Source organism: Oryzias latipes, chromosome 4 (assembly GCF_053564925.1).
Source record: "Oryzias latipes strain Hd-rR chromosome 4, Olatipes_Hd-rR_3.1".
Taxonomy (NCBI): Eukaryota; Metazoa; Chordata; class Actinopteri; order Beloniformes; family Adrianichthyidae; genus Oryzias; species Oryzias latipes.
In genome coordinates this window covers 9243863-9256308 of record NC_136240.1, presented here as the reverse complement: position 1 = coordinate 9256308, position 12446 = coordinate 9243863, and the positions used below count along the sequence as shown (strand labels likewise).

Here is a 12446-nt window from a genome sequence, read left to right as displayed (position 1 = left end):
AAGTTCTTCCGCTGGATTTTTCAAAGTTAAAATGCAGAGTTAAATCATCTATTTAAGTGTGTTTAATTGCTAAATTTTAATTTGAAAAGTTGCAAACAAAATGAGGATAAAATTGTTTTATTAAGCGTCTAAACTGAACAGTCATTGTCTGAAAAACAAGATATTAACATTTAAACACCCTTTGTTTATTCAATACCAAGGTGCAACAGATGTTTAAATGTCAGAGAAAAACGATTGAACAAATAAAAATAAAGTCGCAGCTGTAGGATTTTATGTAATAATTTTGTTTTGTTAAAATATGCTGCTTATAAAGTTCATATTTAAAAAAGTCATAATGGAGTTACTAGACTCTTGTCTTCACTGGTATATTTTTAAATGTAGAAAAAATTAATCTTTTTGTGACAGTGTGTCAACTTTGAAACCTTCCTCTATTGGTCACATGTGGAACTGCACCCTGTGATGCATCACGTCACTTTTCTGTTCATTTTCTTCACCTGCTGCTCCCTGTTTATGTTCTACTCGGACAAACGACCCAAAGTTTTTACAACATTTATTTGTAAAATATTTTCAGTCTTTCTCCACGGTTAAAAAGCTGATTTAAGGCGGAATCATCTTTCAGAAGACACAGAATATGTTACCACCGCCACCACATGAAGTCTTGTCTGTAGCTTGTGTTTTTAGTGACCTTAAAACATGATTTTTTTTTCTGATCTTCTTCCATCATGATAGTCATTAAAAACTCCTGACAGAAACAACCGTTTGTGCAAATTCTTTTATTCTGGAGTCCACTTCAAAGTAAAATTTACAAACGTAAAATCCGGTCTGCAGCTTTTCTGCAGAGCATAACCGTAGTGGAGCACATCCTCCAAAAGGAAACTTCTCACTGAAAAGTGGTGCTGGAGCTGCAGAAATGTTATTTCTGAGGGAACCATCAGAACACTCAAAGGCCTTCTCACTTTTCACTCAGTGGAACATTCCTTAAGAGCTTTAAAACTCCTCCCAAACGGTCGAAGCCGATCAGCGGCTTTCGGCGTCCTGCGGTTTCCACGCGTGGACTCCAGCTGGCTGCAGCTAAAGGAAAGCTGAGGTAAGAGAGAGACACCGTCTAGAAGAACCACAGAACGGTTCCTTTTCTTTCTATGGTCTCGTGAGCGACGACACCGTAAAGATCACACAAACAGAAGTGTTGAACCGTCACAGAGATTCTTCGGTCCGAGACGGACGTCTCAGGTCTTTCTTGACAAAACGAGATCAAACACAAAGAAAAGAAACTCATAGCAACCTAAACACCATAGATCTACCTTAACTGCAGGAACGCGGCCCAAAGAGCTGAGACTGCCGCTTCAGAAATACAGAACAGAGAACCTTAAAGGTGTGGAACCAGAGATCTCCACGAGGACTTCTCAGCTTCCACTGTCAGCCCAATCTGGATATTTAGCAGAAATGGAAGCAGAGTAGGAGGAGACTAATGAGGTGGAACCCAACTTCAACTTTAAAAAAACTCCATCTGCAGCGAGGAGAACCGACACGGATCGGGTTCTGGTTCACACCAGATAATCAGGCCCCAAACGAGGTCACCTGCTGGATTTTCTGTTCAGAAATAAAAACGTTTTAGCAAAAAAAAAAGAAAAACATTACAGTTTCACCATCCCATAATATAACCGAGGGGAGGAAAAGGGACTATTTCAATCACTTCTGCAGTTACTTTATCTGTTCGCTGCAACCACTGAAGACAAAGCAAAACTCTTCCTCAGCCCCGCCCACCTGTGATGTCATCAAAACTAATTAGGTTCATGCCCCTTTAGCCGCTACATTAGACCCTTACGGTTTTTGATCAGCCCCCTCCACGTGCACACAGACACGTGCACACGTACGCTTCTCTAATCTATTACAACAGATTAATGATTAAAAGAAATGTTTGTGCTCCATGGACAGGTGAGATGGAAATGGGCGGGTCTTAAATGTGTAAAGTCCTATCATGGGATGGCGTTTCTTAGCGTCCACGGACCGTGGCGGGTTCATTCTTCACCTCCATCCTCATCTCCTTCATTGCTCAGAGCCACCAGAAGCGCACATAAACAATCAGCATGATGAAGAAGACCCCCCCGGCAGCCAGCTTGGCATAGGTGGAGCGGGTGTTCAGGTACTTGGCGTCACTCCTGTACTTCTTGGACAGGCTGGACAGGTTGCTGGCCTTGGAGTCTAAAGCTACAAGGAGAACATCCAAAGAGAAGGAACCCGAAGTCAGGCACAGAATCCAGTCCATGAGCCTTCGTGGGTTTAGTGAGGGAGGGGGGGGGGGTACTCACCAGAGAGAGCTTCTCCTCTCTGCAGGACCTCCTCGATGTTGGCCACCATGATCCTCTGCACGTCCTGCAGCTCTGTGTTGATGTTGCCCAGATTCCTTCGTGCTCGGCTGTCGATATACGACTTCTTCGTTTTCTGAATGTAGGTGTCTGAGAGAGAGAAGGTCACCGTGAAAAAAAGGTTCCGCCTGAGTCACATGCACCTGTACAGGTGTTGACCCACGTGCGCTCTGTGGGGGGGCGTAGAGAGGAGCGGCTCAGACGGCCACCTCAAGAGACGGCATGAAAATGGAACGTACCATTGTCGTGCGTGTAAGTAATCCTAAGGATAATAGAAGTCACACGCACTTGTGACGCACGTGTGATGCTGGCGTACGGCGTCCTCACGCCACGCTCTAGTCGTTAGTGAGTCGTGGCTCCTTACTGACCAAATGCTGCACGCACGGGGTGTGCAAGTGATCCATAAGTGCCTGTAGGACGCCGTAAGACGTTCACACAAACTCCACTCTGATTGGCTGATTTGCTCATTTCTGACAGTCAGGCTGCAGCAAAGAGCGTGCACGTCTCACATGAACAGCACTAACGGGCTCCTTTAACAGTCTGCAGGATTTGGGGGAGGGGTGAAAATGTGACACGCCTGCATCTCACCCACTTCCCCCTTACGTGTTGTAGAAGTGTTCTCTACGACCCGTCGCCTGCAGCATGAACGTAGAAAAACGTGCACGAACATTTTCTGTGTACGGGTTCACTGAGTGGTCATGATATTTACTGCGGGTCACCTTTGTCCCGTACAAGTTTGACCATTTTTCACCTGCAGACAGCCCGTATACACCCAGCTGGGATTAGGGAGGGCGGCTGTGGTGCAGAGGTAGGCCAGTTCTCTGATTGGTTCCCACTTTGCCTGCCCATGTGTTGAAGTGCCTTCGGGCAAGACACTGAAACCCCACATTGCTCCGGGTGGTTCTTGTTTGGCAACAGAGTGTGACTGTAAAGCGCTATGCGTCATTTTAGACTTTACCACCTGCTCCTACCGTGGTTTCACTTCGAGTTTAGCTCACTAATCGTTTACAGAAAAGCTGGTCAAAGACGGACCTATTCTGAGTGTGTGGTCGTCCACGTTCATGCATCCTCACGTGCACTTTTCTGAAAATCCGTGGCAAGGCTGCAGCATTGAGTCCATTTCTCTTACCAAACTCGATGAAGGAGTACGGACGGGACACCGTGGGGACCTTCTTCCCATGCTGCTCATGAAACTCCGCCTGCAGGTCCTCCAGGTACGCAAAGGCCAGCTTCTTGGGGAAGCTAGCCTCACACAGGACGAGGTAACACACTCCTTTCTCTATGCAGTAGCTGGAAGGAAAGCACCAGTATTCATCTGTCCTTCATGCTTTACTTGATTTTAAAGTACTTTTTGTTCATATAACTTTCAAAAATTTGGCAACATTGTGAAGAACGGCAGTCTCTTTTCCCTGAAAGTCAACAGTACATCTTGTCATTCTGGGCTCTACTCACTGAAAGGCCATGGAACCGGCCTCCAGAGTGCAGCGTGACGGACTCTGCTCGTTGAGCTTCCTGAAGAGCTGCTTCGCTTGGCTCTGGTACTGTTGAAGATCTCGACCCAGCTGGAGCGACACAAGAACACCAACCGTCACGGCGAACGCACTCAGGTGGGTCCAGGTGGATGTACGACATGTACGTTCTAGTCAAAAACAGAAACCGCCGGACTAGTTCTGCTCACAGTCTAACGCTAAAGCATCGAACACGACAAACAGACTGATGCCGTTTCTGACAACGCCGACGTGAAACACCACATCTTCTCCACTGAGGAGCAGCTCCATCACTGCAGCAGCACAGACACACAGAGGGTGAAGCACAAAGCAGAGGACACAAACCTTCTCACTTCCCTTTATGAAAGCAAACAAGACAGCAAAGGGAAAAGATGTTAGACTTCCGTCATTTCAAAATAAAACACCTCCAGACTGCATGTGATCTAATAAAGTTCTGTCAAAGCTCATGTCATTTTCACCATTTATAAAATTGTCTCCTGAACTCTAACATGAACTTTTTTTAAAAGAAAAAAAAAAATAAATAAAATAAAAAAAATAAAATAAATAAATAACATGAACTTTTACTGCAGCGCCATCTGCTGGACAAACCGCGTAATGGCAGTTACCCGAAACTACGCAAGTTTGACGTTTCTTTACCCATTCCTGTTTACTGGATGTTTAAGCTCAAACTGTCAGATTTTTTCACCGATTCCTTTTGGCGTTTATTCAGATACTTACTAAACACTTCATTCAAGAATCGCGAAAGTGTCGAGAATGTTGTAAGTAATGGAGAAAGTCGGTTTCTACAGACCTAAATTTGTCTGAATCATTGAGGAGAAAGGCTGAGAATCGACAGCTAAGATGCTGAAAAAGCATCAAGCCAAATAAAAACCGGAAGACGTTCAGCGGCCTGATAATGGAAGGTGTTCGGTAGAACCGAGCCCAGAGAGAGAGAGTGGCGGCGCAGCTGGAAACTGTTAGCTCCGGTGTCACTTTCGAGTAGGACCGGTCCAATGTTTACCCTTTGGGATCAATAAACTATCTGTTTTTATCCTATTTCACTGCAAATCACTGAACGAATTAATAGCAGCCTGAACACAGAAAACGGCGACACAGAGAAGCTAAGACTTCAACCTGCTCGTCCTCCTGCATGGAGGCGGCCAGCGGCAGTCCGTCCGCCAGCCTGGCGATCATCGTGAGCAGCACCATCTCTGCCGGTGTTCCGATGACCCTCCGCGGCCCACAAAGCGCTCCGGTGAGCTGGCAGGAGTGCGTGCGTGACAGCTCGTGAAGAGTGACAACACCGCAGGAGACGCGCTGAGCTGGCCGGAAACGCCGCAGCTTTCTGTGCAGTAGTCAAATCCAGTCGACCTGAAGGTGGGGGGAACCAAAGCGCTCAGAGAAAGGTTCCGCTTCCGATCAAAACACCATCGGTTCATTTTCTGCTCCTTTTCTTGTGTTTTAGCAGAATATATCAGCTTATAGAGGATTTTCAACCACAAATAAAAGAGGCCAAATTACGACAGAGGGCCACCATAAATAGAAAAAGATTAGGATATAGGGCAAAAAGTCAAACATTTGCTAGAATAAAGTTGTAAAATTATCAAGACAAAAGTGGGGGGAAAAATCACAGAAAAACAGATGTAAAATTATGAGGGAAAAGGCATACAATTTTTCTTTGAAGGTAAAAATTTTACAAAAATATAATCGTAAAACTATGAGGAAAAAGGTCACGAAATTATAGGAAAAATTCAACATCTTAGAGTAAAAACCATAAATTTGTTATTTAAAAAACTTTAGCTTTAGAGGGAAAAAGTCATGTTTTTTGGAAAATAAAGTTGTACACTTTCACAAAAAAAAGGATTAAGCGAGATTCTCGAGAAATGCGCTTCTCTGTGAAATAAATTGCTATTTGTTCATTCTTTTTCTTGTTGTTTATGCTTTAGAGGGAAAAAAGTGTAGGCCTGCCAATGGCTTTAAGTAAGTAAAGGAGGCAAAAAAGAAAAGGTTTGCTATTACTCTAGTCACAAAAAGGAAAAATAAAAACCCTAAATTTCTGTGTTGTTTTGCTTTTTTGTTCTGTTTTTTTTTTATAGCAAAAATGAAATATAGGTAAATAGAAATAAGAATGTTTGCTTCCTGTGTGATTACACAGAAGCCAAAGATCATTAATAAGAGATGAGACAGGCAAGTGATTTTATGATTCATTTTAATTGAAACAATTAATGAAAGATCAACAACAATACAAAGACTCTTTGTTACACATTGAATTTCCCTTTGCTGCCTTTCAGAAAAACAAGAGAATACTAAAAAAAGAAAAAACCTTTCGGTTTCTATTGTAATGCCTTTGTCATTTTGCAGTTCAAGTCTGAGTGTGTGTGGTGTTAAAGTCGACATTCATGACAGATTTTTAGAGAGGCAAAGTCAAGCAGAGTTTTTTAAAGTGGTTCAAAAAGTGTAACACGAAAATCCAGAGAGAGTGACACTCCCAGGCGTGTGGATTAAGGGTAAAGTCTCATTAATGCCGATGATCTATCTTGTCCAAGATATATGGTGAATCTATTGACACGGATGTTCTCATAAACTCCTTAAAAAAGGATCAAACTGCTGAGCACCAGCGTACCACCGTCTGAGGCAGCACGTTTACAGACACAAACACTTTCTTTCCCAGTGAAATAGAAACATTTTTAAAATCCAACGCTGTAAAAAGCATCTTGACACATAAAAGTTAAAAAATGTCCCCAAAAGAAAACCCATTCTTCCCTTAATTCAAGGAGCAGTTCAGACTTTTAAAATATGACATTAATTCAACGTTTCTGTCTGAAACTCCTGACATTTTGCCTCCAAAGTCAGAGCAACTGTGGATCCACGATAACGTTTTCTGCTAAGTTCAGTGTAAAACAATTATATCATTAAAAGGTGGATTTAAGGAAAAATACTGCGATATTTCTGGAGAATCTTCTCCGAGCGCTCCAGAGGACACGGCATCAACGGGAGGCGAGGGGGACCAAGATGCAAGCCGGACACCTCCATCATCAGCTGTTTGTTCACGCCAACGTCAAAGCCTGGAAGTCACAAATAACCAGCTGTAATCCGCAGCAAAGTCAGAGTCCCACCATCGTTTCCAGAGTTACGGACAAAACTCACCAAGTTTCATAGCAAAGCTCAGCAGCTCCTGCATCTGGAACTGAACATTCAAAGAATAAAAAACCTCAAAGGGGAAAGACATGCTGGCAACAAGCAGCAAACGCATCGGCAGTACCTGTATGGCCCTGGCTTGGATAAGGTCCCCCCTCTCAAATGCTGACAGTAGCTTGTTCACGTGACTCCCTAAATAGTTGAATGTGCTGCAAGAAGAGACCCTTGTGAGAAAATTAGCAGAAAGGCGTGATAAAGACATCATAGAGAGTCACCGACCTGCCGACCGCTCCATTGGCTCCCATGGCCAAAGCGGCCAACAGTTGCTACAGAAACGGACCAAAAACAGCAGCGTCATGTTTGGCTCAGACCGCGTGGTCGAGCTCCTCATCACCAACCAGCAGCTGTCTGCGGTTCGTCAGCAAACACGGAGCTCCCGCGATGGTACAAGTGAGACTGACCTCATCCACGCCATACAGGATCGACCACTGAGGCTGGCTGTGCATGACGCACTGACCCAGGTCCATCAGGTCCATCCCACTGAACTTTACTCCCCTGAAGGAGGGAATGAGCTGCTCGATTCCTTCCACCACTTCCATCACAGGCACTGGAGAAGACAGAACAGTCATCAGCTCCTCTAAGTCCTCTGTGAAGGCAAACTCATCATGAGCGACACTGACTGTTGATGCCGGTGATCGCTGGGATCTGGTAATAGTAGAATGGCAGAGCTGAAGCGGCTGAAGCCACTTCCTGCAGGAATTTCCTCAAGGCATCTGGGTCAGGAGGACAGGAAGGAAGTGTGTAGATGATGCACAGCTGATGCCAAGCTCACATGTTTTTACTCCCAAAACCGTGACACACCTGCAGTTTTGGGCTTGAAAAAAAAGGGGGCAATGACGGCAATTCCGTCAGCTCCAATCTGAGCAGCGTGACGCGCCTGGAGGAACAGAGGAACAATGAAGCAGCAGCGAGTCCAAACTCATGTTAAACCAAGCAAAATCCATTTCAACGGTTACTTCTGGAGTGTTCAGTGATGCTGGAGAAAGTGTGTTTAGTCCTGGGAAAAAGATTGTGGTTAAAATAAAATGGCCTTAATTTATAATTGGATTAATTAAAGACAGGAAGTGATTTAGATCACTATTGAAACAAGATGCTCCTAAACACCAATCTCTGCCGTTTGAAAAGCATTTGTTTGCAGCTTTGTGGTTCAGCCTGAAGACGGATTTACTGAGATTAGCCTGAATTTGAAACTTTCAATCCTAATGCAAAGGCGTTTTTTTCTGTAAGGACTTGGTTACTTTTCTTATCAGCAGAGCAGCAACTTACCAGATCCTGTGAGTCTCTCAGACTCATGGCACCAACATGCACGACAACCTGATCCATTCTGTGGAAACGAAGAAGCTTTACTGTCAGAAGGTCAGCACGCCGCAGCGCTGGGGTGGAGACTCACCTGCCCCTGGCTTTCCCGCACCATTCCTCCGCCAGAGCCTTCCTCTCTGCCACAGAGAGAGACGGGCTCTCTCCGGTGGTGCCGTTCACTGTTAGCAAGCAGAACTTGGTCACATTCACAGACTGGATCTTCGAGTTTGCTTTAAAAAGCTGCTGATGGAGGTTCAGTTCAGTTCAGGCTAGATTCTAGTTTAGAGTCGGATAAAGAGGTTTTCAAAAAATAACAAATATGTTGGAGAAGCTTTGCAGTACTGGGATTTTTTTATATCAGAGTGCAAAGAAGAATTTAAGAGGACAGCGGAAAGAATTTTAAAAAAGGTCATCAGGCCACTTTGACCTCTTCTTCAAGAGGTTTTCTCAAGTCGGACTGATGAAGACGCAGCATCTGCAGGGTGAGTTTTGTTCCTGATAGTATCGTATCCCTTCTACTTACCCTTTGCTCCATTTCTACAGGAAATGACACAACAGGGCTGATGTTGAAACTACACTGCCTGGCCAAATAAAGGCTAACGCCATCGCCTGTATCTGAGAACTGGACTGAGTGGCCCTTCTCCATGGCAGTCCAAACAGGAAGTATCTCCAAGAAGCCAAAATCCTATAGACCTATATATAGAAATAAACAGCTGTTGAACCGTCATTCTATTGGTCAGAAGAACTATTTATGATCTGATACCTTTATTTAACATCATCTTAATAATCCTCATATTTTTCCTGTAGTTCAAGTTATAAACTGACAAACAATAACTGGCCTTAATAAAAGTAGGTGGAGCCTACTGGCCCCAGTGTCCAACGTTCAAAACGTTTGACAGATTTCATGTGGCCCGCTTTCAAGTGGTGGGGGTGTGGCCTTCCAACAAGCTCCCTCTCCCTCCTGATTGGTGATAGTGGTTACCTTAGAAACTCAGGCCAACTCGAACCGATCACTGCTTACTGACAACCTCTGGCTCCAACACGCTAGCATCTGCGTGGTGAAAAACATGGCGACTGAATTGACTCCGTTTGGGTGGGGCTGGAAAAAAAACATTTTCGAAGGGTGCCGTCATACTCGCTCAATCCAGTTCTCTGATACAGTCAATGGTTCACACACTAATATTTTGTTTTGTTTAGCTTTGATTAACATTAATTCGAAAGCATTAATTTGCTGTGGCCTTGTGTCGATCAGCCTCTGCGATGTCAAAGGTGTTGCTTTCACCTTGTACTAATGATGGTAGATTCTGACCCACAGAGTTCTCAAAGGGCTTCAGGTCTGGACTCTGTGGTGGCCAATCCGTGTTGGAAAACGATGCTTCCTGAACCATCCCTTCACTGTTTAAGCCTGTTGAACCCTGGGATTGTCACAATGTTTATTAATAGAAATATTTTTTCATCTTTCTCTTTTTTGTCTCCTTTGATGTGTTTAAAGTAAAAAATACACGGTTGGAATGAGATGATAAAAATGCAAGGATATTATTTTCTGTGTATTTCTGTATTCTGTGAGTTTTATCATTTAAATTTTATTTTTTACAAGGACGGTAATAATTTCTGTTTTAACAGGTTGACTTCCCAGAAATACAAATTCTCCTCTAAGTGTTTCTCTGTCATTTCTGACGTATAGAAAAGCATTTCTGATTTTTTGTCCTGCAGAGTCATAGGACATAAAATTATTTTGATGGAAATTGTATTAAAACTAAGGAGAAAATGTATCTATGAGTTTATTAGTGTGTGAAGCATCAGCAGCTAATTTTTTCTTTTGTTTTTTGTTTATTCCCCCCTTAAACAAACGTTTCATTTATTTTTTAGTCCTTTTTTAGGTTATTTCTTTGTCATCATATAAAAAATGCTTGCACAGCATAATGACAACACCGCCATGCTTTGCTGTAGGTTTCTGTTTTCTGATGACTAGAGATTCTTCTTCCACACGTTTCATGGGTTTTGCTAAAAAACCTTATAAAGTGTCAGCACAGCTGGTCAGTTTTTAAACACCTCTTTTGTCTTGCATTTTCAAAAATGTTTTCTTTAGTTGGGGGGTAAACAGGAAAAAAAGCCAAGAGGTGTGCGTTGATGTGAGTGTCCTTCCTGTGGGAAAACGCTGACTCAGACTCTGACAAAAATTCTAAAAAAAAATCTGTCACAAAGAAAACAGAAATCAGAGCTTAACTGTAAATATGGCGTTTGATAAATGTAATTTAGTACTACAGTAAGAACACTCCAGCTGCTGACGATGATTGTTTTAAATATCACATTTGTCCAAACACTGACCTCACTCAGAAAATGAATCCTTTTGCCAAAAAAAATCTAAATTATGTAAATATATATTGAAACCTTTTCTTTTGAATAACACACCAGATTTTTAAGCTACTAACTTATTTTTGTGAAATCAGGGGGCAGATTTGAGCTTTCCTTTATGGAATAACGGGTTTTTTTACAGTTTAGCAGAATCCAAAAAAAAAAAAAACTAAGTTTAGAAAAGAAGAAACGTGAAAAATGACAGATGTATGAAGTTTCACATGTTTTTATTTACTCACCAAATATGGACTTTACACCTTGTTTTTCTATGAGGTATTCGACATATGGACCAATCACTGATAAGTTGATTTCACTGTTGAGGAAAAGTGTGACAAAAACAGGAGAATAGTTGCAGTAAAACAGCAACAGGAAATGTACTGGACTGTGGCATGAATCCAAATGTCTGGTTCCACACGAGGGAACGGATTCTGCTTACAGGTCAAAAAAAAAACGGTGAATGGTTCGATTCCTTACCCTTTTGTGGTAAGCGGAGTAAATGTGGCAGCGACAAGTCCGGTCAGCTTTCTGTCGTTTGTAGGGGCCATGGTTGACTTAATGACCTCTATGCAAACATGCATGAATAAATTAATCAACTTCATTAAAATAATCAACTAAATATGACAGAGCAGTAAAAACAAAAAAAAACAAAAACATGTTCTCTTAAATATTTAAGTAACAGTACAAGAAAAGATCTATGACACAATAATTCAACATAAAAACTATAAAATTAAATTAAATGTTATATTTAACACTTCTAATCAAAGGTAAATAAATAACACATATGTTAAAATTACTCAGTAATCCCAATTGAATAGTCATAATGCAAATCTATTTATTGCTTTTGTACATTCCTGTGATTTGTGCATCGTTCCTCAGTGACACAGCTGCAAAAATCCTTGCCTGCTAACAATGGTTTTTTGTTAACTGCCCATAAAAAAGACTCCTTAGCTACAGATTCTGCAAATCTGAATGTAGAAGGAAATACGGACGTGAATTAAAGCTCCAGCATACCTTCAAGACCAGAAGTCCTCTGCGTCCTGAAAGCTCCCCCAAAATCTTTATTTATACCCTGAAATTTTGCCAGTTCAACACTTTTCTTCATTTGTTGACATGCCAGTCATGTGAAACGACCAAGGAGTCAGGCGACAACGCAAAGACTCATGGGAGTCGTAGTCATGAGATGAACGATTAAAAAAACACAAGGCCCCCTTTGTGCAAATATTTCATTTTTAAAATGCAAAATCATAGGTTTTACGGTTATTTTGTCATTTTTGTTCTTACTAGGTGATGCAGTTTCCGGTTTACTCTAACATACAACCTACAAAACCGATGGGCAAATCAGTTAAATAAAGGTAACAATAGCGATTGCATGAAAGAGCAAACAACAGTAAAACATCAGTTTGGTTTGTTTATTTACTTTAAGAAAAACAACAAGCACCTGTTGCGGTTGTTAGTTAATTATAGTTTCATAATAACAAATCAATGCACTGAAGCGTGGCGCTGGAGTCTCACATTTCTGAGCCACCCTCAAAGGCCTCACGGCATTGACTTGAGGGAACAACTGTAACAGTTTCAGGTCTCTCTTTTTCTTCTTCTTTTTTAAATTAAACTGTGACTTTATTTTTTATCTAAAAATAGCAAAGAAGCCGCCGTATATAGTATATTTCATTGCTTTAAGAAGAAGTACCAGCTAGTAAGCGAATTTCGGGTACAAAGTAGCCAAATACCAGGAAGCGGATGT

The 12446-nt window shown here is 42.2% G+C and overlaps 2 protein-coding genes across 2 annotated transcripts; both read right to left on the bottom strand.

Annotated features, from left to right (window-relative positions):
• Positions 1-758: 758 nt before the first annotated feature.
• Positions 759-6175, bottom strand: sec22bb (SEC22 homolog B, vesicle trafficking protein b). The gene is made up of 5 exons (XM_004067682.5): positions 4988-6175; positions 3819-3928; positions 3496-3656; positions 2310-2456; positions 759-2208 (listed from the first exon to the last, which is right to left on the bottom strand). Exons 1-5 carry the CDS (start codon positions 5060-5062, stop codon positions 2054-2056), a joined length of 648 nt encoding a protein of 215 aa, XP_004067730.1. The 5' UTR covers positions 5063-6175; the 3' UTR covers positions 759-2053.
• Positions 6046-12444, bottom strand: npl (N-acetylneuraminate pyruvate lyase (dihydrodipicolinate synthase)). The gene is made up of 12 exons (XM_004067681.5): positions 11717-12444; positions 11180-11267; positions 10945-11018; positions 8442-8529; positions 8318-8375; positions 7853-7928; positions 7672-7764; positions 7453-7598; positions 7271-7317; positions 7116-7200; positions 7001-7040; positions 6046-6918 (listed from the first exon to the last, which is right to left on the bottom strand). Exons 1-12 carry the CDS (start codon positions 11805-11807, stop codon positions 6779-6781), a joined length of 1026 nt encoding a protein of 341 aa, XP_004067729.2. The 5' UTR covers positions 11808-12444; the 3' UTR covers positions 6046-6778.
• Positions 12445-12446: the final 2 nt, after the last annotated feature.

Excerpts from the sequence above, each read along its gene's own strand:
- sec22bb (XM_004067682.5), bottom strand. The coding sequence starts at position 5,062 with ATGGTGCTGCTCACGATGATCGCCAGGCTGGCGGACGGACTGCCGCTG. Across the intron at positions 3,929-4,987 it reads CCATGCAGGAGGACGAGCAG|CTGGGTCGAGATCTTCAACA; the intron begins GTTGAAGTCTTA and ends GTGTCGCTCCAG. Across the intron at positions 3,657-3,818 it reads GCCGGTTCCATGGCCTTTCA|CTACTGCATAGAGAAAGGAG; the intron begins GTGAGTAGAGCC and ends CTTTCCTTCCAG.
- npl (XM_004067681.5), bottom strand. The coding sequence starts at position 11,807 with ATGAAGAAAAGTGTTGAACTGGCAAAATTTCAGGGTATAAATAAAGAT. Across the intron at positions 7,041-7,115 it reads TCCAAGCCAGGGCCATACAG|TTCCAGATGCAGGAGCTGCT; the intron begins GTACTGCCGATG and ends TTGAATGTTCAG. Across the intron at positions 6,919-7,000 it reads GAGCTTTGCTATGAAACTTG|GCTTTGACGTTGGCGTGAAC; the intron begins GTGAGTTTTGTC and ends TGTGACTTCCAG.